Raw genomic sequence first — 21,994 nt, forward strand, 5'->3', positions numbered from 1 at the left:
AACATATACATATGCATGCATTCTGTAACCGCGTGGATCCTGTTTGGGTCTCGTAGACTGACAAACATATATAAAGGGAGGGTGAAGCTGATCAAGACGGTGGACACAGACAGAGCATAGTTTTGCCCTACCTTACAAGTTACAAGTTGGGTTTGTATATATATATATATATATAGAGAGAGAGACAAAAGAGTCAAAAGAGTCGAACTTACATTCCCAGTTAAAACCTTCCCTTTCAATACGGAAACATGTCATGTCATGTGGATGTGGTAGCTACTAGCTAAGCAAATGGAATGAAGCTTCCTGCTTCCTCAATCTAAAACCCTAACTTTTAATGTTTAATTCCACTTGCTTGATAGTTAATTAAAATTAAACTCCAGATCATTTTTAAAAACTCTACTGTAATGAAGCTTCAGTCATTATAAAATGCTGAGGAGATATATAGTCGTTACTAGAAGTAGATTAAATTAATGGGCATAATTAACAATAAAATAAAAAGTCAAACTCAGGGCCCAGCAAGCATAACTTGAAGTTTGAATTGAAACGTATACGTTCAAACACGTCCGCATATTATTATTTGGTATTGCGGCTTTGAATTGGAGCCCTTAAAATGTTGGCTACGTTTATTCGCATCCACATATGGGCAACGTGCAGGTTTTGGCAAGCTCTATCTAACTCATAAATTTCTCCACAAGTTGTTAGATTAGGTATTTGTTCATGCCAGAAAATTAATGCCTACTGCTCAAATGGTATAGCCGCGCGGCTATACTTGCTTTTTAAATAGTACCGCCGAACGGAGAAATAGTATCGCCGTTCGGCTTTACTCGGTTTTTTATTTTTTATAAAAAGAAATAGTATAGCCGCGCAGCTCCACAGGTTGTTAGATTAGGTACTTGCTCTTCCCAGAAAATTTATGCCTAGTGCTGAAATGGTATAGCCGCGCGGCTATACTTGGTTTTTGGAAAGTTTTTTAAAATAATGGTATAGCCGGGCGGCTATACTTGGTTTTTAAATAGTACAGCCCAACGGCTATACTCAGTTTTTTATTTTTTTTAAAAAGAATAGTATAGCCGCGCCGCTGTACCTGGCTAGACTCGGTTTTTTATTTTTTGTAAAAAGAAATAGTATAGCCGCGCGGCTATACGGGGGTTTTAAATTTTTTTTAAAAAGAAATAGTAGACCGCGGCTATACTCGTGAAATTAACGATTCTTGATTGAAACACTCAAATCAAAACAATGACATTTTAAAGAATTATATATATATATATATATATATATATATATGATCCGAGATCAAAACACTAATGCCTTATCAATTTTCTGATAGAACACGCAGTATAAGGCATTAGTTAATTAATAAGGATTTAACGAATAAAATTCTAAGTACTCTGAGCAAAAATGCAAACCCATTAAGAAGAATTCATAATAATCTTATTTATATTTCTTGTGGTGGAGTTCAGATTGCAAGGGTGAGTGATTACATTACATGTGTTTGGCTTATGGATTTGGAGAGATAGTATAGAATAATAGTAATATCGAAATTAATAAACCAAGCAAACACGTATATGCATGTTGAAAATAAATCCACTTAATTTGTACTAGCAACTTAGCGTAGTGTTGATTTGTCACGATTGTCACATGCCTAGTGTTTTTTTTTGTTGGAATAAACTTATACAAACGTTTGATATGGACTTTGAATTCGTTACCATAAAAACAAGCCAAAAATGCATGGACTTCAAATTTTTGGATTAACTATACACGCACAACTTGTGACATATATAATTCTGCATCTTCTTCCTAAGTGAGACATACCATAATTTGTTGTTGGACAAGTTATCAAATTATCAATACCAACGGGCGCGCGAAGCTTTTGGGAAAACCCTTGGTCTCTCTCTAACACTCTACTCTCACGAACTTTTCAAAAAACCCTCTTTGTCTCTCTCAACTCTCTCTCATGTTTATGAAGCACCATCTCCCTCGCGCCGTCCAAGACACCGAACTCGTCGAGATCTACAAAAGGGAACGTTAGGGGCTTGCATTGCAGCTCAAGTAGTTAGGAGTATTTATTCATGCATCCAAGGTCTTAGGTTCGGTTTTACCCATTCACCAATATTGCTTGTATCCATAAAATAGAAAAAACTACGAAGGAGTATAATCGAACTCGAATGCAAGGAGGTGAACACATTGTCTAACCATATGATCTAACCCACATTTGCAAAATATCATGTACTAAAACTAAAAAGGGTAATGAAAGTAAAAGTAATTCGTGTTTTTCAATTTTAGGGTTAAGCCATACCTTGGCTTGAATACATGTTAAATCTTTGAAACAAATTATAAAAAAATAAAAAATAAAAACCTTAAATTTCACAATAAAGTACATATCCAATTAGAATATTTTTGTAATACCATAATTAATTAGTATAAGCCACCAGAAAATGGCACTCCTGTTCGAGGCAGCCAGTCATCCCCCAGCAAGAAATTGGACACTGTAAAATTTGAGGCATCGCTAGCCTTGATCACATGGTAACCATCCCATGAAACTCTGCCTGTAGTCTCTGATCCAGGCCCAGTGTTGTCATACTCCGCATAATCCAATGTTTTCAGAGCGAAATTTCCATCCCATTCATGCCAACCTTCCTCATCTATCAGACTATCCACGAAGGATTGCATGTAAACTGTCCTAGAATACGCCTTCCATGGCCTTCCCAGATAGGTCTTGGTGCTGCCGTCACTCGAAGCCAAATCATCGGCAGCTCTTATGGTACAGTTATGAATCGAAATCCCCGTGTTTTGATTCGGGTCGGTTCGGCCTTGAGCTGTGATTGCATTGAATTGCTTGCTCATTGGCAGCCTGGGATACATGTTGCAGTTTTGGAAAACAACTGCAGCATTTCCAAATATGAAGTCCACAGTCCCGTAGATGTCACATTCTCTGTAGAATTGCCTCTGATTATGTGTGTATAAGGTGTCTTGGTACCCTTCAAAGCTGCACCTGTAGAATGTGGAGAGATCAGCCCCGTTTCGAACTGCGACGGCTTGGCTATTCTCTGCCCCGGCAGTGTTGCGAAAGGTCATGTTCACAGCCACAAACCCTTGTCCAACTACAGCTGCAACATTAATTAATTCACGTACAAGTCATAATTATATCAAACGTTTGATGGAAAAAATCTGTATATATACGGTGCCCTGTAATATAAGCTAAAATTTTGAACCAAGTTTAACTAATCAATTTCGCATTACTTCTTACCAAATGTTGCTGATCTGAAAGTTGTCCAGTTGCCACCTTTAACACTTCGGTTGCCTGTGACGACAGTCTGATTGATGCCATCGCCAATCATCATGAGGTACTTCTTTTTCTTGTCGATGGTCACATACTCTTCATAAACTCCTGCCTTGATGTAAATCAAGAAGTAACCTTTAGAAGGTGCTGAGTTGTTAGGAGCGGCCTCAACCGCGTCGCTTATGGTGGTGAAGTTTCCACTTCCATCCTGACTCACAGTCACATTGTCCCTCACCAAAACGTCATTAGTATCGATGATCTGCTGATCGGTTTGATCAAGCAGTTTTCTTCCCTTCTTCTTAGTCTTAGGCACCCAGGCCTTGGTGAACAGAGCAAGAGACACACTGTACAGGCTTGTGTCGTTTGAGAGTGGAACCGAAAGACCGCGTTTTACACTCCAAGAGGAAGCAGTGGCTTGTATGCCATCCAAACAGGTTTGCTGGTTGGTTAAGATAGCACTGAGCAAGGTTTGGACGTCGTCGGTTTTCAAGCTAGAAAGTGTTTGATATTTGGTGGTGTTGAGGGTTTCCAGGGAGCTTGCTAGAAAATCTATGTTAAGACCTGCAAGGAACTGGCAATCCTGGAGTGCAAGGACTGCGGTTTTGGAAAGGGTGGAGTGGAGTTTGAGATACTTGTCCACCAAGTTTAGGAATTTACGAGACTGTGATAGGGACTTTTGGGCAGCATAGCGCCAAAATTCATACACATTTGAGGTCTGGTTAGGGAGGACATAGTTGCAAAATGAAGGGTCAGGGGTGAATTTGCAAATGGCTTCCTTGGAGACTGGAGGTGCATCTGCAGCTAAAGATGGAGAGGCAAAACATATTGAAAGAACAAGAACGAAAATGGAAACTTTGAACACAGAGAATGCTTGCAAATTCGCCATTGGCGTGAATGGGGTGATATTTGAGATATAGATCAAGCTTTGCTTTTGTAAGCTTGAAAAGGCTTGTATTTGCATATAGACAGAAGAGTTGCACGGATTAATTAGGCAATGTGGTGGTGTATTTATATAGGCTAAGCTTCAATGGAATTAGTTTCATGTCCAATTGCTGGAAGCCAAACGCGGTCAAAAATCTTGAAAAAGAGTTACCTCCTATGTTTCCTAACATTAGGCAAATCCCACCGCGAACCTATTTTTAATTCAACATTTTTATCAGTCTATCAATGTGATATATATACGCTCTTGATTAAAATTTATGTTTATAGTACTTCTTGTTCAAGTATAATAATTAGTAACCATTTTGTTGAAGCAGCTAGCTTATTATGATTCGTATACTTGAAACCAAATTAATTAGTGATCTTATCACCGGCCGTGAAGGGCTACGTACCATTCGCGTGCTACAACAAATGTGGTATCATTACCAACTAGCAATTAGTCTAGTGATAACTCTCTTCTCAATGAGAAATTATAGAATATCATGGTAGTACGGTCACGTAGTACATCTTGTACACGTAGTTCTAATATATGTGAACGACAGTTTTTTTTCTGAGGACCTTTTTTATTGAAAGGGGCGATAGCATATTAAACTCACACACACAACACGGATGCTAGGACTCGAACCCAGGACCTTGCCTGAGGGAGTAAATACTCAAAACCACTACACTAGTGGGTCATTTGCATAAATATTCCCTTATATTATAATACGTATACAAGATGTATAATATGACCGTACTACCGTATAGTTCTATAATCACTCCAATATTAAAAAAAGTTTTAAAATTCGAATGATTCAACTTGCATTGATTAAAAAAAAAAGTGCTACTTACCGTTATCATTACCATATATATGAGAGGATGTCTTTATTTTAGAGTCATCTTTCTTTTTCGTCAAAAGTGTAACATGTGCACTAATTAATATTCCTTGGAAGTCAAATTAAGCAGAATGTTGAATTTCTTGGCAACCGAATGTTTGAAATTCGAAGTTGTTTTATTTGGTATGAGGGCATTACACTAGAGTTAGTTTAATTTAATGAGAAGTGAAATTACAGTGGTAATTTAATTTAAAACAAGTTCCAATAGCTTTCAGTCAATGCAAAGAAGAGATTAAAAAAAATAGTTTTTAACAGAGAGGAGGTGGCATAAACAAACGAAGCTAGCTGCACCTTTTGAAGTGCTTGTAGAGTAGCTTGGAGAAAAACTATCCACTATTAATGTCAAATATGGAGCTGTTTGAATTCAAAGTTAAATGTATAATCTAACAAGTTAGGCCAGCAAAATACCAATATTCAAGTTATTGATTGGTAGCGGGGCTTTAGATGCCGGTCAATGATAGACGACCTGGCCGACTGAAATAGTTAACTTCATGCTTCGCGATCCCATTAGCTTCTTCTTTTCTTCTTCACCAAATAAAATGTAGCAAGCCAGCTACCTAAGCTATGCTAAGCTAAGCAGCTCTTTACATACATATTAAGAGGACATCTTTGTTTCATTGCTCTACTCTGCCCTATTGATAAAGAAAAAAGAACAATGAAACGGGAATAGGGAAGTATTTCTCGAGATAAAGGCATCGTTTTTCTCTGCAAGCTCTGAAGCTCAATCTTGCAGTGTAATTGGACATTGATTCTCATATCACAAGCGGACAGAAGGACACAATGTGCATATCGTGAGATTTGAATTGAGACCATTTTCTTCCCTTTCTCTTCTCTGGCAGGCCCTGTTTTTGAGCTCCAATCCAATAATAGAACAACACTGTCTTGCCTGCCGTACAGAGACTCGTGAGAAAAGAAAGGGAAATTTCTGATTAGTGATTACAATATTGTAAATACCGTTTCAGGAAATTAATTAATTAAGGTTAATGCCTAATAAAAATATGCGAAAAATATAATCGCGTAGAAAACAATCTTTGGCGCCTAATGTTACAGTAGCCACAGCCTTCATAGGACCATCTTTCTTCGTCAGTACACCTAGCCTTGTGACATAGGATGAGGTAGTAAATTGACGACACAAAAACAGAGTAGAAGAAACAGAGAACAAAGATAAGATTGTGGTCCGTATCCTGGCGTGAAGGACGAAGCTTGCACTGCACATATCGTCCTCCAAACCCAATCATGAAGGAATATCACCATTGTATTTCAAGATAGTTCCTTAACTAGCCCTTTTCTTTTCATGCTCATCATCACCATTGTCATCTCTATCTACAGACTCACTCACTCACTCACTCATTCCTAATAATACACTGATAACACTTTTTAAGCTATCGTCATGAGAGCATTATCTAAATTAAACTCAACAAATTATTTGTTTGGTGAATGATAATGCCTTTTAACTCATTTTAACTATCATCAGCCACCTGCCCCTATTCATTCACCTATATATGATTATGATATATGCCCTCCTCCCCACCTCTCTCGGTCTTTGTCTCACACAAACACATGAGTTTTCCTTCGAGCTTACACACCACAACCACCATGTATAATCTAAGAAGGAGAACAAAACTCTTGCTCTCTGTGCTCCCCACTTCAGCTCTCCTCCTAATCCTTCTCTTTTCAAATACCCATTTGAGAAATTCAAACTCAATCACCCCCAAAACACACGTCCACAACCGCATTCAATTAGCAGCCCACTCGGCATGCCAAGACACACTCTACAAAGACCTCTGCGTCTCCACCCTCTCCACCTTCCCAGATCTCTCCACCAAATCAGTCCCACAGATCATATCCTACACCGTCTCCCACACCGTCTCGGAGGTCCAAGCCTCCTCCTCCAACTGCACCGGCATTATCAAAAAACAGTTCAAGAAGCTCGACGCCCTTCAGCAAATAGCTCTCGACGACTGCCTCGAGCTCTTCGACGACACCATTGCCGAGCTCAAAGCAGTCATCTCTGACCTCTCCGTCGAGAAGCTCAGCTCCGACCGCTACTACGACTTGAAGACCTTGCTCAGCGGCGCAATGACCAACCAGTACACGTGTCTTGATGGGTTTAACGACACTGGAATTGTGAGGCATGAAATTCAAAGCAGATTGCAGACCATCTCTCAGCACGTGAGCAATGCCCTGGTCATGCTCAAGAAGATTCCCGGAGCTCTTAAGTACGAGAACTCTAAGTCGTCGACGTCGTCGGAGATGTTCCCTGAGTTTGGACCCATGAGAAATGGGTTCCCTACTTGGGTTTCATCGAAAGATCGAAAGCTCTTGCAGTCCGTGGTGAATGGGACAAAATACGATTTGGTGGTGGCCAAGGACGGCACTGGAAACTTCACTACTATCAGCGAGGCTGTAGCCGTGGCTCCAAATTCAAGTGCAACCAGGTAATTTTCTAAATAATAATTCAATTTGTAACAGTTAATTATATAGTAATGTCTTTTGAGAAATGTTGGATATTGATTCATATATATAAATATAGGTTTGTGATATACATAAAAAGCGGGGCATATTTTGAGAATGTGGAGGTTGTTAGGAAGAAGACGAAGTTGATGTTCTTGGGTGATGGGATTGGAAAGACGGTTGTGAAAGCCAGTAGGAATGTGGTGGATGGCTGGACTACTTTCCGATCAGCCACAGTCGGTGAGTTTTCCTCTTCTCATCTCAACAACTTCAATTTATTTAGGGATTTCATTATTGCTTATGTTTTCCTGTTACACCTCGTCGTTTTGAATTATTAACTTGGTGGAGAAAGATTTGTATATCACGTGGATAATATTATTTTGATATCTCAACCAATTACGTTTCGTTATATTAACTTTTTCACATAAAAAAATATAATTTAACGAAATAACAAAACAATAGTATTCTCGTGACATATGCAAATTCTTCGCACTGGTGAGCAGTGGTGATTAATTAATGGAAAAGATATGGCCAAGATTTGAAGCTTAACGGGTCAAAACTCAAATTTACTAAAAAAAAGTAGATTTGTTTTTTGAATTGTTTTGGGGTGCAACATTCTTCAATTTCGAAAAAGTTTGGTGCGCTGGCGACTCGTGAGTGAGAGTGCATGTGAGGTTGGCATGTTGCATAGAATAGTAGGTGCCTTAAGCTGTAGGACTCGTGTTCTTACTTGTAGGACCATATATGTCACACAACTACATAGAGCCAAAAATGTGTCCGTAGAATTGAATAAACAAAGAACTAGTCAACTAGGGATTAGGGAGCGATTCTTAGTACTTTAAATTACTTGTTAACAAACATGTACTGAAAATTTCCTTATATATATAATAGGAACCAAAAAGTTTATTGATTATAGTCATAGAGCTTAGCCTAGGGGGAGGCAAATCATTGACATTGATCTTTTTTAAAATATAAGCAACCCTAGCTGCAAGTAGTTATCCCAACTCCATGTTAGCTAAGCTAAGCTGACTTTTGTCAAAGGGATGCTCATTGCTCATGCTCCCCACAAGAAAGTGACGGAAAGTCGATGGGTCCCTAGAGCATTTCCTCTCTCTCACGGCCGATGATGATCATCAGATTTTGTCAAGTGTCGGTGGCGCAGGAGGAGGACCCCATCTGGCCACTTTCGTATATGCCCGTGTCTTGTGGATGATAGAACGAAAGAAACGCGTACAAACATAAATTTGTCGGGCAAAAGATATTCATCCTTTTTTACTTTCAAAAATCAATCATCTTATTACAACTAAAATCTTTGCATCTTATTACAAAAGTTTTAGTCATATTCTAAATATAATTGGCGCTTCACATGAAAAACTTCATATGTTGGTCCCATTTCTTTTTCTTCTTTCTATATATATATATTTTATATAAAAAAAGTCTGACAATACATTTTGGGTTCTGATAATGAGGTGATGTGGACTAGACGTCTTCTTATTTTGGACAAAAACAATGTCCAAAGCAACATGGATAAATCATAAATTCGGATTAAAACGACGAGTAATTCAAAATTGCATATGAATAAATGGATCAACATTGACAATTTGATATATATGAAAAGTCATTTGGTCAGGCAGTAAATATGTCCCTTTGCACCCCACTTCAAATCACCTCTCTGTAGATTAGACTAATTTAGAATCTACAGGGTTGGCTTACTTTAAGATCTACTAAGCTGGGGGCCATGTAGACTATTTTGAGCCCGGAAGTTTGTATGTAAAAAATCAGACTGGGCTTGACTAACGAAAATCTAATGGGTTTGTTATGTTTGTGGTTTCAGCTGTTGTGGGAGACGGGTTCATAGCCCAAGGCATTACGTTTGAGAACGCAGCAGGCCCAAGCAAACACCAAGCGGTAGCCTTTAGGAGCGGCTCTGATTTCTCTGCATTCTACAAGTGCAGCTTCGTGGGCTACCAAGACACCCTCTACGTTCATTCCCTCCGCCAATTCTACCGCGAATGCGACATCTACGGCACCGTCGATTTCATCTTCGGCAACGCCGCCGTAGTCCTCCAGAACTGCAACCTCTACGCGCGCAAACCAAACGAAAACCAGAAGAACATGTTCACGGCCCAAGGCCGTGAGGACCCCAACCAGAACACTGGCATTTCCATCTTGAACTCCAAAGTCGCAGCCGCTTCTGATCTGGTCCCGGTCAAGGCAATGTTCAAAACGTATCTGGGCCGTCCGTGGAAAGAGTATTCTAGGACGGTTTACATGAAATCATACATTGATGATTTGGTGGAGCCCGCTGGTTGGCTGGAGTGGAATGGCACGTTTGCATTGAGTACGTTGTATTATGGGGAGTATTTGAACCGAGGACCCGGTTCGAATACAAGCGCGAGGGTGACGTGGCCGGGTTACCGGGTCATCAACAGCTCAGCTGAGGCGAATCAGTTTACGGTTGGGCCGTTTATACAAGGAAATGAGTGGCTCAATGCTACCAATATTCCTTACTTCATTGGTTTGACTCCTTGAGCAGAAATATTACGCACGCTCCAGGCAGGCCCATCTTTAAATTAATTAATGTAACATAATACTATTATGTTGCGTTATATTATATATTATATGTGTGCCTCTTAATTGTCTCCTCCTCATATACATCAATGGTTAGCCTAAAACACAAAATTCATATATCAAAATGTAAACATGAAATAGGCCGGTTGATCAGGACAACGAGTTTATTTCTTGCATTAAAGTTCGAGTCTCTATTCTCGTAGATTAAATTAATTTACACATGGAGTAAGAGTTTATGTCTTAAAAGTTAGCATTATTGGCATGCATTTTAGTCCGTCTCCATAAAGAACGATGCCAATTTCTGCAACAACACCGTAAATGGCGGGATGTCAGGAAATAATGAAAGCTGAGCTGAAAAAATAATTGACATGCCATGACAAGATTTCGAGAAGAAAATAAAGGTACCATGTCAATTGATGCCATGAGCTTGGGACGGTGGGACCCCACCAGAGGAGTCTCTTTTCCTTTTCCTCCTTCAATAACAAAGTATGTTCATTATCCAAATGTGATGAATGCAGAGCAGAGGTAGAAGATAGTTGAAAGGCATAGCATTTATTTTAAGGATTAGAAATGAAGAAGAGAGCACACATTGCACATTGAAATGGACAAGTCCAGTCGACTCGACCCCCATCCATTGAATTTTGAAGTCGAGCTAATTTATTTAGTTGATTGCATTCTAAAATGGAAAACAGGAAAGAAAATGAATATGGTGTCACGGTGTCAGCTTTTTAGGTCATGTTGAATTGATTCGTTACTGTCTATATATAACTTGTCTTGTTTTACAGAGAGGCAGAGCAAGAAGATGAACATGAATGCATGTTTTAGCCATGTGGGAGGGTTCCACCATACCAGAGGAGCCCATGATCATGATCCGAATAAGCCATTTTCACAAACATGCTCTCTCTCTCTAAAGCCTCTCTCTACACTGGACTGGATCCATCTGCAGTCTACAGGGGTCAAATCTGGGCAATCGGTTTCTCACCAGAAGCTAGCTCCATAATTGAACGCATCATATCATCCATTTTCATTATTATTAATTCCCCTTATTATATTTTTATAAATACAACTGATATTGGGAAAAAGAAAATCGAATCTAGAACTTTGGTGGTTCCAGTGTAAATGCTCTTATCCAAAACTCTTCAATCTTCATTGTGTGTTCCATTTCCTTTTTTTCTTCTGGCTGCTACCTTTTGTTGTCTGGCCCCTTGTATTTTACGTATAACAAAACTTACTCAAGAATGTGTATGGTGGGTAAAATGCTTTGGCTTTTGGGGTCCTCTTGTAATTATATAAAAAAAATAAGGCTCAAAATACCCCACCATGTAATATGATGCTGTATCGCATATGCAAACACAAAACAGACCGATCATTAGAAAATAAAAAAAAACAAGTAATCTTCTCAACATGGCACTGGTGGTCATAGGAAGAAAGAAAACTTTTTCACAGCACATGCTTCAAAGTAAGTAGGGATTCATCATGATATTATCTTTTGCTCATCCTGATCCTGACTAGAGATGAGGCTGTTTAGAGAGCTTCTTCTAACTTTGTCCAAGTTATCAAATGCTGCTGTTAATTTTGTGCAAAATCCGTAAGGTCAGGTCAGTGGTGGCTTAGAACCAGAAGTTGAGGTGTTCTTTTGGCTTCTTATCCATATTTCTTGATTCATGAGCTCCATCACAAGCATTGGTACTTATGAATGGGTCTTTATTGACCATTTTGTGACGGGTGATTTCAATCTCACAACTCAAACATCTGCACCGGAACGTTTAGGCTCACTACTTTTCTCCGACAGCATATTATTTCAGTTCAAATGTCGAATTCGAGCCCATCTTTATACGTGTTCATCACCTTTCTCTGACACTAGTTTTTGACTGTGTGTGTCATAGAGTATGGGCAACAGTTCCTCTAAGCTCAGTTCCAAAGCAATTGGAGCTTACTCCAGTTCAGTTGTAACCATAACAATCAAACAAGGGTTCAAAAACCAACTTATTATTTTATCAAATTTTTCTACAGATTAAAAGCCCGTGACCAGTAATCTCCAAGGCATTAAATTTGCCTTTTGTTATTATTATTTTAAACTATCTGTAATTTCCTGATAAATAAGTGAAACACCAAAAATATTATTTGAGCTTTCTTTTGCAAATGAGAGTAAGGCCCCTCCATGGGATGGGACAAGTATTGTTAATGGGGGCAGAGGCATTCCAGAATATCAGAAGGGACATGCACATTACCTTACACAGTGAGTGGACCAAAACAGTGACAAATATGCCTCATTTGCAAAAGGATAATTTAAATCTTAATTAACAAAAGCCAAAGCCATTATGGAGGATGTGGAGTTAATTATGATTATGACCTAGCACGTTAAAGAGAGACCCAGCTAGCTAGCAGTTTATAAATACAAAGGGAGGGAGGTGTCTGCTTCTTCCACTGCGGCTTCCAGTTCCATAGGTTGGCAGTTGGTTTGTTGGTTGGGTATTGTATTATTACCTTTTTACTTGGGGCAGCCAAAATGGCTCTGTTTGGTTTCTCTTTCCCACTTGTATTTCTCCTCCTCTCTTGCTTTATCACTCAGCTGCTCTGCAATGCCAATGCCTTTCCTGGGCACTACCACAACCCAATCCAACGCCATCGCCATCCTCGCTTTGCCAGTCACAACTACAGAGATGCTCTCACTAAGTCCATCCTCTTCTTTGAAGGCCAGAGGTCAGGGAAGCTCCCTTCTAACCAGAGGATTTCTTGGAGGAGAGATTCTGGTCTTTCAGATGGCTCAGCCCTGCATGTATGCAAAAACCCACCTTTTTTCTTTCTGTCTTTCTTTGTTTTGGTTTTCTTTCTCAACTGGGATTTTCCTCATTTGTATTCTATGTGGTGCTCTCAAATGCAGGTTGATTTGGTTGGAGGGTACTATGATGCAGGGGACAATGTGAAGTTTGGGTTTCCCATGGCTTTTACCACCACCATGCTTTCATGGAGTGTTATTGAGTTTGGTGGGTTGATGAACGGTGAGTTGCAGAATGCCAAGGAAGCCATTCGTTGGGCTACTGATTACCTGCTCAAAGCAACTGCGCACCCAGGCACCATCTATGTTCAGGTTTTTGCTCTGCATTCTTCATATTTCTTGTGTCTATTCTTTCTTTTAGAGAACAGGCATTTTGTTCCCTATTGTTTTTTTTTTTTGGTTCTATCAGAAATTAACAAAATTTATTGGGGGATAAGAACATGAGCGCTAAGGTTGATTATGGGTGTTACTTGGTAGGTTGGTGATGCTAACAAGGACCATGCTTGTTGGGAGAGACCAGAAGACATGGATACCCCAAGAAGTGTTTTCAAGATTGACCAAAACACCCCTGGTTCTGAAGTAGCAGCTGAAACTGCTGCTGCTCTTGCAGCTGCATCATTGGTCTTCAGAAGAAGTGACCGTACTTACTCCAAACTTTTGGCCAGGAGGGCTATCAGCGTAAGTAAATATGTGAAGCTAAACCAAACTTGAAACTTTAACCCCAAAAGAAATAAGAAACAGGGTGGGTCTTTCTCTACTGTTCTTCCAAAGTTCCCCAAAAACTGAGATCATGTTTGCTTCTGGGTCCAGGTGTTTGAGTTTGCTGATAAGCACAGAGGAGCCTACAGCACTGGATTGAAGAAATATGTGTGCCCCTTCTATTGTGATTACTCTGGTTATCAGGTATACTTTTCAGTTAATTTTCCAATACCCAAATTATATTGTTCTTTCTACTTTCTAGAGGGTGGCTAAACCTAAAGGTGTCATCTTTTTTGTCTCCTGATAATGTTAGGATGAGCTACTGTGGGCTGCTGCTTGGCTGCAAAAGGCCACCAAAAATCCAACCTATCTCAACTACATTCAAGCTAATGGCCAGATCCTTGGAGCCGCCGAGTTTGATAACACATTTGGATGGGATAATAAGCATGTTGGAGCAAGAATTCTTCTTTCCAAGGTCCCATTTCTATAATTAAAAACTTGTTTTTGCAGCTGGCTTTATCTTTTATGTTCCTCATTCTTTTGATCTATAATGCGCCCTTTGATTTTACAGGCATTCCTCATCCAAAGGGTCAGATCCCTCCATGACTACAAAGGTCATGCAGATAGTTTTATCTGTTCAATCATACCAGGAGCCTCTTACTCTTCAGCCCAATACACCCCAGGTATTGTTTCTCTCTCTCTCTCTCTCTCTCTCTCTCTCTCTCTCGTAAAAGACTAGAGAGTGGTCCTGTTTGTAACGGCTAGTATTGGTCTTGGTTTTTGTTGCAGGTGGTCTTCTTTTCAAAATGAATGATAGCAACATGCAATATGTGACCTCCACCTCATTTCTGCTCTTAAGCTACGCCAAATACTTAACCACTGCCCGCCAGGTGGTCAATTGTGGTGGAACCGCCATCACCCCTAAGAGGCTCCGAGCTATTGCCAAAAGACAGGTCAGTGTCCCACAAACACATTTCATGTTAAAGACATTCCTCTTTTGCTAATTAAAGGATACTTGAACAACAAACCAGCTAAGCAAGTATCTATGTCTTAATTAATCTCTTTTTAATTTTGTTATGAATGTTTTATCAGGTGGATTACCTACTAGGAGACAATCCCTTGAAGATGTCCTACATGGTGGGGTATGGCCCAAGGTACCCCCAAAGGATTCACCACAGGGGCTCATCCCTGCCGTCCATTGCCGCACACCCAGCCAAGATCCAGTGCTCTTCTGGGTTCAATGTGATGAGGTCCCAGTCCCCAAACCCCAACATCCTGGTGGGTGCAGTGATTGGTGGGCCCGACCAGCATGACAGGTTCCCAGATCAACGGTCAGATTATGAGCAGTCAGAGCCAGCCACGTATATTAACGCACCCCTAGTAGGGACACTAGCTTATCTTGCGCACTCATTTGGGCAGATGTAGCTAAAGACCCAAGCTAGTTTTCTTCTTGAGAGATTCTCCATCTTGTCAGGTGTTTTGGGTTTGTTTTAAATATTAGTAAAGTAAGCTCTTCTTTTTAGTTATGGATGCAAAGTGCACGTGGTGATAGGGTCGAGATTAAGAGCTCTCGCAAACTGCGAAGCACAACACAATGGTCAAGGTCTAGATCATGTAGTAGGTCTTGGCTTGGTTCATATAAATATTGTTGTTTCCTCTGGTGCAAGAGAAAGTTTCGTGCCAGTAACGGTGTTTATTTGCAAAAGTTTATGGGCTCTAAGATTGGAGATGCTTTTTAAGTTTTCAACTTTACTCTAATTTGGTAGCTTAGCTTGTTCGTCTACGTTTGTCCCCTAGTGTTAAACTAGCAATAACATAGTGTGGTTTGGTATTCAAATATGGAAATCGTGGGACGTTCTGCCCAAGGACCTAAATAAATACAAGAAACCTAAATAAAGCTATCTAACAACAATGGTCCTAGATTCCGGAAACCACATCACTTGTAACAAGCAAGAAAAACATGATTAAGAACAAGGAGAATTGGGTTGCAGTGGATAATGTAACAAGTGATTAAATATTCTAGTTACTGTTGGTTGGTACTTTGGTGGTTAAAGAGAGAGAGAGAGAGAGAGAGAGAGAGAGAGTATTTGACCGTTGAAAATGAGGGTGAAAATACATGTAAGGAAGAAGATTTTGTGTAGTAGCATGTGATATGGGTCAAAAAAGCTGGTTATATGCATGCAGGCAGGCTTGTCAGCAATCTCAGGTGTCAGAAGAAGAGAGTGTAAAGCGCGAGAAAGTGGCTTAGGCCTAGTCTTTCTGTTTCTGGCAAAGAGAGAGAGACAGAGAGATCACGTGGCAATAATAAGTTACAAGGAAGGGACTAAAAGACATCCCCCAACTAAGGATGACTGGAATGGATTGGCTTGGATTGGAGCAGAGCATAAAATATACTCTTTGATTTAATATTTGAACACAGGCTCTTTTGGTGTAGAGCCCAGTAACCAACCAGTAACCTGTGGACGCAAATAAAAAAGTGTCCATTTTCGGTTTCATTGTACGTGGTGTCCTGCAAAAACGTTCATATGATATGATATTGTGTTATCTTGTTAACATATATTGTTTTCCAATTATAAGATTTTCGTTTTTTGAAAAAATTCGTAACCCATGACAATTTGTTTTGGCAGGCATATATCAATCCGTTCACAAGAGCTTTATTTTATTGTAATTTTATTCGGAGCATAGATATGATATTACAATGCCGCAGCAGAAGAGCTTGGATCCAGTTCAATTTTATTACTTATACATACACACACAACACAAAGCGTAACTTTATTTTATCTGTACAACCATTACCTTGTGAATCAGAGTCACTGAGTTATGGCTTCAACAGCTCAGCAATTGAAGCTTTTGATGTCATTCATCACCACGCATCACTCATCACTTGCTGAAGGAACAGAACTTGCCTGAAACAACAATTCAAGCATAATGAATTTTATGAAGAGAATTCATTTGATCTCAACCAAGGATTGTCATTCACGTAACAATAACAATAATACTAACTACTCACCAAATCACGGAACTTCAGAATGTAGAACATCTCGAGATATCGTCTGGTCTCACGCCTTTCTAGCTTTGACACATACTTCCAGAAACCATAAACACCAGCCAATGTCATTAGCCTTTCTGAATAAATCTTCCATGTGTACCTGCAATGTTACAAAGGTCCCGCCAGAATTCATTACACACATTGTTTTTAAACAAGTACTAATGCTATCCCACCACACAAGTGTATAAAAGAGACTAACCTTTCATAAATTCTTTTAAGGCCTGCATCTGAGAATGTACTCCAATAGCTTGGATCCTCCTTACAACGTTCAAAGAAATCTGCCATAAGGGCACCAGCCTGCTCAGGGTGATAAGGATCAATATGAAATCCTGATTTACCGTGCTCAATAATCTCGGCAGGGCCACCATGGCAAGTGGCAAATGTTGGAAGGCCACAGGTCATGGCCTCCACAACTGTCAGTCCAAAAGCTTCGTACAATGCAGGCTGCGATTACAAACACCAAAAAAAGTAAATTAGATTGCCCCAGGAGTTCTCTATGAAACAAATTGACTGGCGCCTATATATAATGTACCTGAACAAAAGCACCTCGTGTATCTGCTATGTAACGATATAGCTCACCATTACGTGCTCGGTTATTTTGGGCTGAAATCCATCGAAATTGACCATTTAATTTGTACTCCTTTAGAAGACCATGCATCTTCTCAATCTCTTCAATCTCTTCTCTATCTTTTGACTTCTTCACATCAATGTAACCAGCAACCACGACGAGGTTTACCAGATCCCTCAGTTTGGGATTCTTAGCATAGCACTCGACCAACCCAGATATGTTTTTCACCCGGTCCAGCCTTGCCATTGAGAACAATAAGGGCTTTGAACGATCATCTAGTGTGCCACTGAGCCAAGAAAGAAGAAATATCACATTATCAAGTGACTGCCACAAAATACTTGTATTGTCACATTTGATATACCATGAAGGAACTCACATGTGCACATCATTCTGGACAGGATCATACAGCAACTCTTCTATGGAACCATGTAGGGACGTAAGTCTCTTTGTCTTTTCAGAGTAAGGGAAATAAATGGCCATATCTGCTCCAGGAGACACGATATTGAACTTTGGATCAAACACATCAATTCCATGAACAACTCGGTACTGGCCCGGAAGAGTGAAAGAGCTGTGGCTCTCATACTGACCAACAGTATTCTTCCTGAAAGAACAGATAAAGAAAACCTTAAGCAAAGAAGGAAATTAACATCACTGAAACAAAGAATGAGGATGAATTTGGAGAAGCAATGACACTCCAAATGTCAAAACCACCATTGATGATTAAGTAATGAGGTAGGTTGCTTTTTTGTATTAAGAAAACCAAAGCAGTCTAAACCGACATGGATAATGCCAGATTAAACTGAACACAACTGAGTTGGAAGACTTACGTTCCTGCAATCTCTTGGTATGTGCTGGTGATTATAAAATCTGCATTATTCATGGCTATAAGGTCAGCCGTGAATTGAGATGAGAAATGGTATTTATCCTCGAACTTCTTCCAATATATATCTGAATCTGGATATTTTGTTTTCTCCAATGCATGCGCAATCGTGCACTGTACATATCAAAACTTAAGATAACATTCTTGTTAGATAATAGGATAAACTTTACAGCTGCAAAGATACCGAACCTGTGTAACTCCCATTTTGTAAGCCAACAAAGATGCAACAAGATTCCCATCACTATAATTCCCAATTATAAAATCTGGATATCCCTGTAACTCAGCAGTAAGTTCACTTGCAGCATCCTGATCACATGCAAAACAATGACGACATCAGACATCAAAAACTGAAAAAGCATGAATGAGTGAATAGTTCTATATAATTCTGAATATGCAATGAGTGAATAAAGTCATGTGTACTTTCAGAATCAAGGAAGCGACATGAGATAATGGCATCAGTGACATGAGAGGAAGGGTTACCAAAGCTATGAGTCTACAACAGTGATGCGGATGGACAGAGAAAACTTATCCATTTAAGATGATGAAATCGCAGAAAGCATAACTTTTCAGATTTACTACTTGTAAGAGAACTGACAACAGTGGATATCAGGGATCTCTGAATTGACATATATAGAAAGTGCCCTTTCTTCAAGGTATAGATTTATGACGCATTATCAGTTCAATCAAAATATAAAGAATAATTCCCATATATACTGTGTCAGATTTAAAGCACTATTTTCAATGATAAGAGTAATTAGAGCTTGACGCATTATCCGAATTTTACCTCTGCAAAGGTCTCCAAATAAGGCCATACATCAAACCTTGAGATCCACTTACGAAGAACTCCTTTCTCCGATCTAAAAGGAACTCTTAAAATATGGGTGTGCTCTGTTCCACTGACTCTTTCCAGCCGCTGGTTGCATGTAGTTCCTTTTGAATCAGGTATTAGCCTGGTCACCTTGAACGACCAGTGAAAAATGCGTGAACTTGTGCACACAAAATCTACCATAAGGATTCCTACAATAAGGATAAAGACACTTACGATAAGGATCCTTGGAGCGATATCTAATCCTTGCCTCTGAATTCTATGCAGCATTTCATTTTCAAGGGCGCGCACTTGGTCTAGTATATAGACAATCTGCATATACATTATGTAAATTCTCAATTGTTATGTTGCATTGATAGCTAACATCTAAAAGCTCATCATAAAAGATTACACTGTACCCAAAGTATAGGTATGAAGAGGTAATGCAAGGATAAACAACAAGATTCATGGAGCCTGTTAGACATTTAAAAAAAAAAACACGGCAAATAATACCTGCCCGCCAGTGTCAGGTAGGCCTAAAACATTTGCTTGTCCAAAGTATCCATGTGGAGACAAAATGACAACATTAAACACCATTGGTACTCTCCCAAGAAATGTCTCCAATATAGAAGGATCAGGAGCCTGAAGGATATCTAAGAGAAGATGCATCATCTCCAATACATGTACTGCATTATCTCCCCATCCTCGCTCGAAACCCATTCCTTGTAATCTACATACAAGTAACAGGAAATCAAAAGGCATAAGATACCAGGAATTGCAACTATACTGTTCTAAAGTACATCTCCATTTCAGTTATTAATTCTATGAGGCAGTTGTAGTCTGGCAGAGAGAACATAGGTATTGATTTGTGTGTGCAAGTGTGTCTGGTATGTAAGCTTACACATATTCAAACTCAGAAGAGGGTGTCTCGGGTGGAAGCTTAGAAAGATAATCCTCAGCCTTCCCCAAAACTGACTGAAGCTTGGGAATGCTCTGTATCCGATCATTCAACATCAACGCCTACACAATTTTTTAAAATTAAGTTAACTATCTCAAGAAAGCCCTCATACAAAAACACCAACTAGTTTGAATACTTTATATTCCAGGTGTTTAATATTTAGAGAAAGTTATAAATCCTTTATCAGGATGAAATTAAAAGGACTAACTCATACCATATAGACAAAAGGATCAAAGTAAATAAAGGTCACAGTAGCATACAAACAATAAAAACAAAAATCAATCCTTGTTCAGCAAACTTACATGCCCTTTATATTTGTGTGCTCGAAGGAAATCAAGTAATGGCTCCAATGAATCTTTGTTACGGAACATAACAGAAGAAAGGTGGCGATTGAGGAATTGAACACCATTGCCAATGGATGAAGACCGGGTTGGACGAGGAAAAGAAGCATTAAACGGCTCAAAGTCGAGCTCAAGTACAAATTTGTTATTAGACCTGATACATGTACATAGAAAATTATGTTATCGAGAAAAACTCGTAGCTTTATAAGTTCATACAAATCTTACTTGTCAGAGAAGATAAATATTTCACAGAAGACAAAGTTTACTTACTTCCCATCGACAAGTTCTTCTTTAAAGCAAAGATATTCAGAAACAGTCAATTCTTCAACACTGAGCTCATACACATTAACACGAACGTATTCCCAAACACCTGGTCTTGGACGAACTGCTATGGCCACATATGGAGGCAGAACAATAGCTTCCTGACACCATAATATACACCTTTTATTCATGGAAAGATAATTTTACATTTTAAAAACCAAACAGGGAGTGCGGAAAGAAATAAGAAAATTGCCCAACCTCCACAAACAAAAAATTCATTTTGATAACAATAACCTTTCGTGTGCAACCCCCATCCAAATCCAAAATTTCCAAAGGTAAAACAAGCAGTATTGTAAACTGTTTTCATTCAGTTCTCGATAATCTGTCCTATTTCTTTGGAGAGTCAGCAAATACTAGCAAAAGTTGGAATACTAGACAAAATGAGTTGGGTTGGCCAATGCAATGTTGCATCTTTTATTTATGTACCCCAAAAAGATCAATTGTAGAAGGAATTGAATTTCCATAGCTTCAGTTGTTTAGGAAAATTGATGGTGAAAAGATTTTATTCCCACCGTCATCACAGAGGAGGAGTTGGTTCATAGAATGGCGAAAAAGGATTTAGTTATGTTATACTAACTGATCCTATGTCCAATTACTGACAGATCACATGGAAATCAATAAACAGTGCACGAGAACTACTTGGAAATGTTTTTATTTTTAGCAATATCGAGTTTCCGTGAGGAAATAATATAAATTAGAAAAACCAGGTCGGGATAGAAAATACACCTGTGTTGATTTAAGGACTTCGCTAAAAGGACCATCTTTGAGCTTCTGTTTGGCTTCATCACCGCTGATGACTTTCTCGAGCTCATCGAGCAGGTCATGAGGTTGCAATATGCTTTTTCCCTGATCCACATACCTTCAAACCAAACATAAAAACGAAACTCAGTCATCTAACAACATACATAGTGCATCTCAGATTTTCTCGGGAAACAAACAGAGCTGAAAACAATAGAAGACGAAAGAATAATTAATTAAGAGAAAAAAGAAAGAAAGAAAAGGTTTGTTTGATGAGCGAACCTGGAGAGAAGGGCAACGAGTTCGTTGCGGTGCGCATCGAGAGTGTCCTCGACTCGCTCCCTAACGCTTAACGCTCGAGTTAGCTTAGGACGGTTCGCCATTATTCAATCAAAAAAATCAATGTTACAAACAACAAGAGTAGGAGGAGGAGGAGGAATTCTTCTTCTTCTTCTTCTTCTTCTTCTTCTTCTCTTCTAGTCTCACTCTCTTCCGAAAAGTCTTGATGAGATATAAATAGAAAGAGAAGGAGCGAAGTTTTGGTGTGAATAATTGTGTGACGTGGTAGCTCCGAGGTAAGCCACTACTACACTACACTGGTCTATACTGTAGGGGATAAGTGGATCTAAGCCAATCATTTATTATTATATATTTTAATTTTGCAATATGACAATATATGATAGATTTTGAATATCGCCGCCACGGTGACATCCCGTTACAAAAAAGTTCTTCTCGTG

At 39.3% G+C, this 21,994-nt stretch overlaps 4 protein-coding genes across 4 annotated transcripts; 2 read left to right on the top strand and 2 right to left on the bottom strand.

Annotated features, from left to right (window-relative positions):
- On the bottom strand, positions 2,237-4,234 carry LOC18768833 (probable pectinesterase/pectinesterase inhibitor 41). Its single transcript, XM_007199557.2, has 2 exons — positions 3,248-4,234; positions 2,237-3,107 (listed from the first exon to the last, which is right to left on the bottom strand). Exons 1-2 carry the CDS (start codon positions 4,164-4,166, stop codon positions 2,416-2,418), a joined length of 1,611 nt encoding a protein of 536 aa, XP_007199619.2. The 5' UTR covers positions 4,167-4,234; the 3' UTR covers positions 2,237-2,415.
- LOC18767106 (pectinesterase) lies at positions 6,299-10,192 on the top strand. The gene is made up of 3 exons (XM_007201117.2): positions 6,299-7,532; positions 7,628-7,788; positions 9,383-10,192. Exons 1-3 carry the CDS (start codon positions 6,610-6,612, stop codon positions 10,078-10,080), a joined length of 1,782 nt encoding a protein of 593 aa, XP_007201179.2. The 5' UTR covers positions 6,299-6,609; the 3' UTR covers positions 10,081-10,192.
- LOC18767692 (endoglucanase 17) lies at positions 12,294-16,352 on the top strand. The gene is given in 9 exon segments (XM_007199589.2): positions 12,294-12,898; positions 13,004-13,210; positions 13,376-13,576; positions 13,709-13,801; positions 13,911-14,072; positions 14,169-14,280; positions 14,387-14,550; positions 14,690-14,963; positions 14,966-16,352. Coding segments are annotated over 9 exon segments (1,557 nt in total). The 5' UTR covers positions 12,294-12,628; the 3' UTR covers positions 15,040-16,352.
- On the bottom strand, positions 16,228-21,877 carry LOC18767223 (sucrose synthase 3). The gene is made up of 15 exons (XM_007200899.2): positions 21,540-21,877; positions 21,246-21,378; positions 20,469-20,620; positions 20,160-20,352; positions 19,801-19,919; positions 19,413-19,629; positions 19,137-19,232; positions 18,879-19,052; positions 18,284-18,400; positions 18,042-18,208; positions 17,591-17,815; positions 17,179-17,500; positions 16,846-17,090; positions 16,608-16,746; positions 16,228-16,503 (listed from the first exon to the last, which is right to left on the bottom strand). The coding sequence occupies exons 1-15, from the start codon at positions 21,638-21,640 to the stop codon at positions 16,471-16,473; spliced, it is 2,433 nt and encodes an 810-aa protein (XP_007200961.2). The 5' UTR covers positions 21,641-21,877; the 3' UTR covers positions 16,228-16,470.

Source organism: Prunus persica, chromosome G8, assembly GCF_000346465.2.
Source record: "Prunus persica cultivar Lovell chromosome G8, Prunus_persica_NCBIv2, whole genome shotgun sequence".
In the NCBI taxonomy this organism is placed as follows: domain Eukaryota; kingdom Viridiplantae; phylum Streptophyta; class Magnoliopsida; order Rosales; family Rosaceae; genus Prunus; species Prunus persica.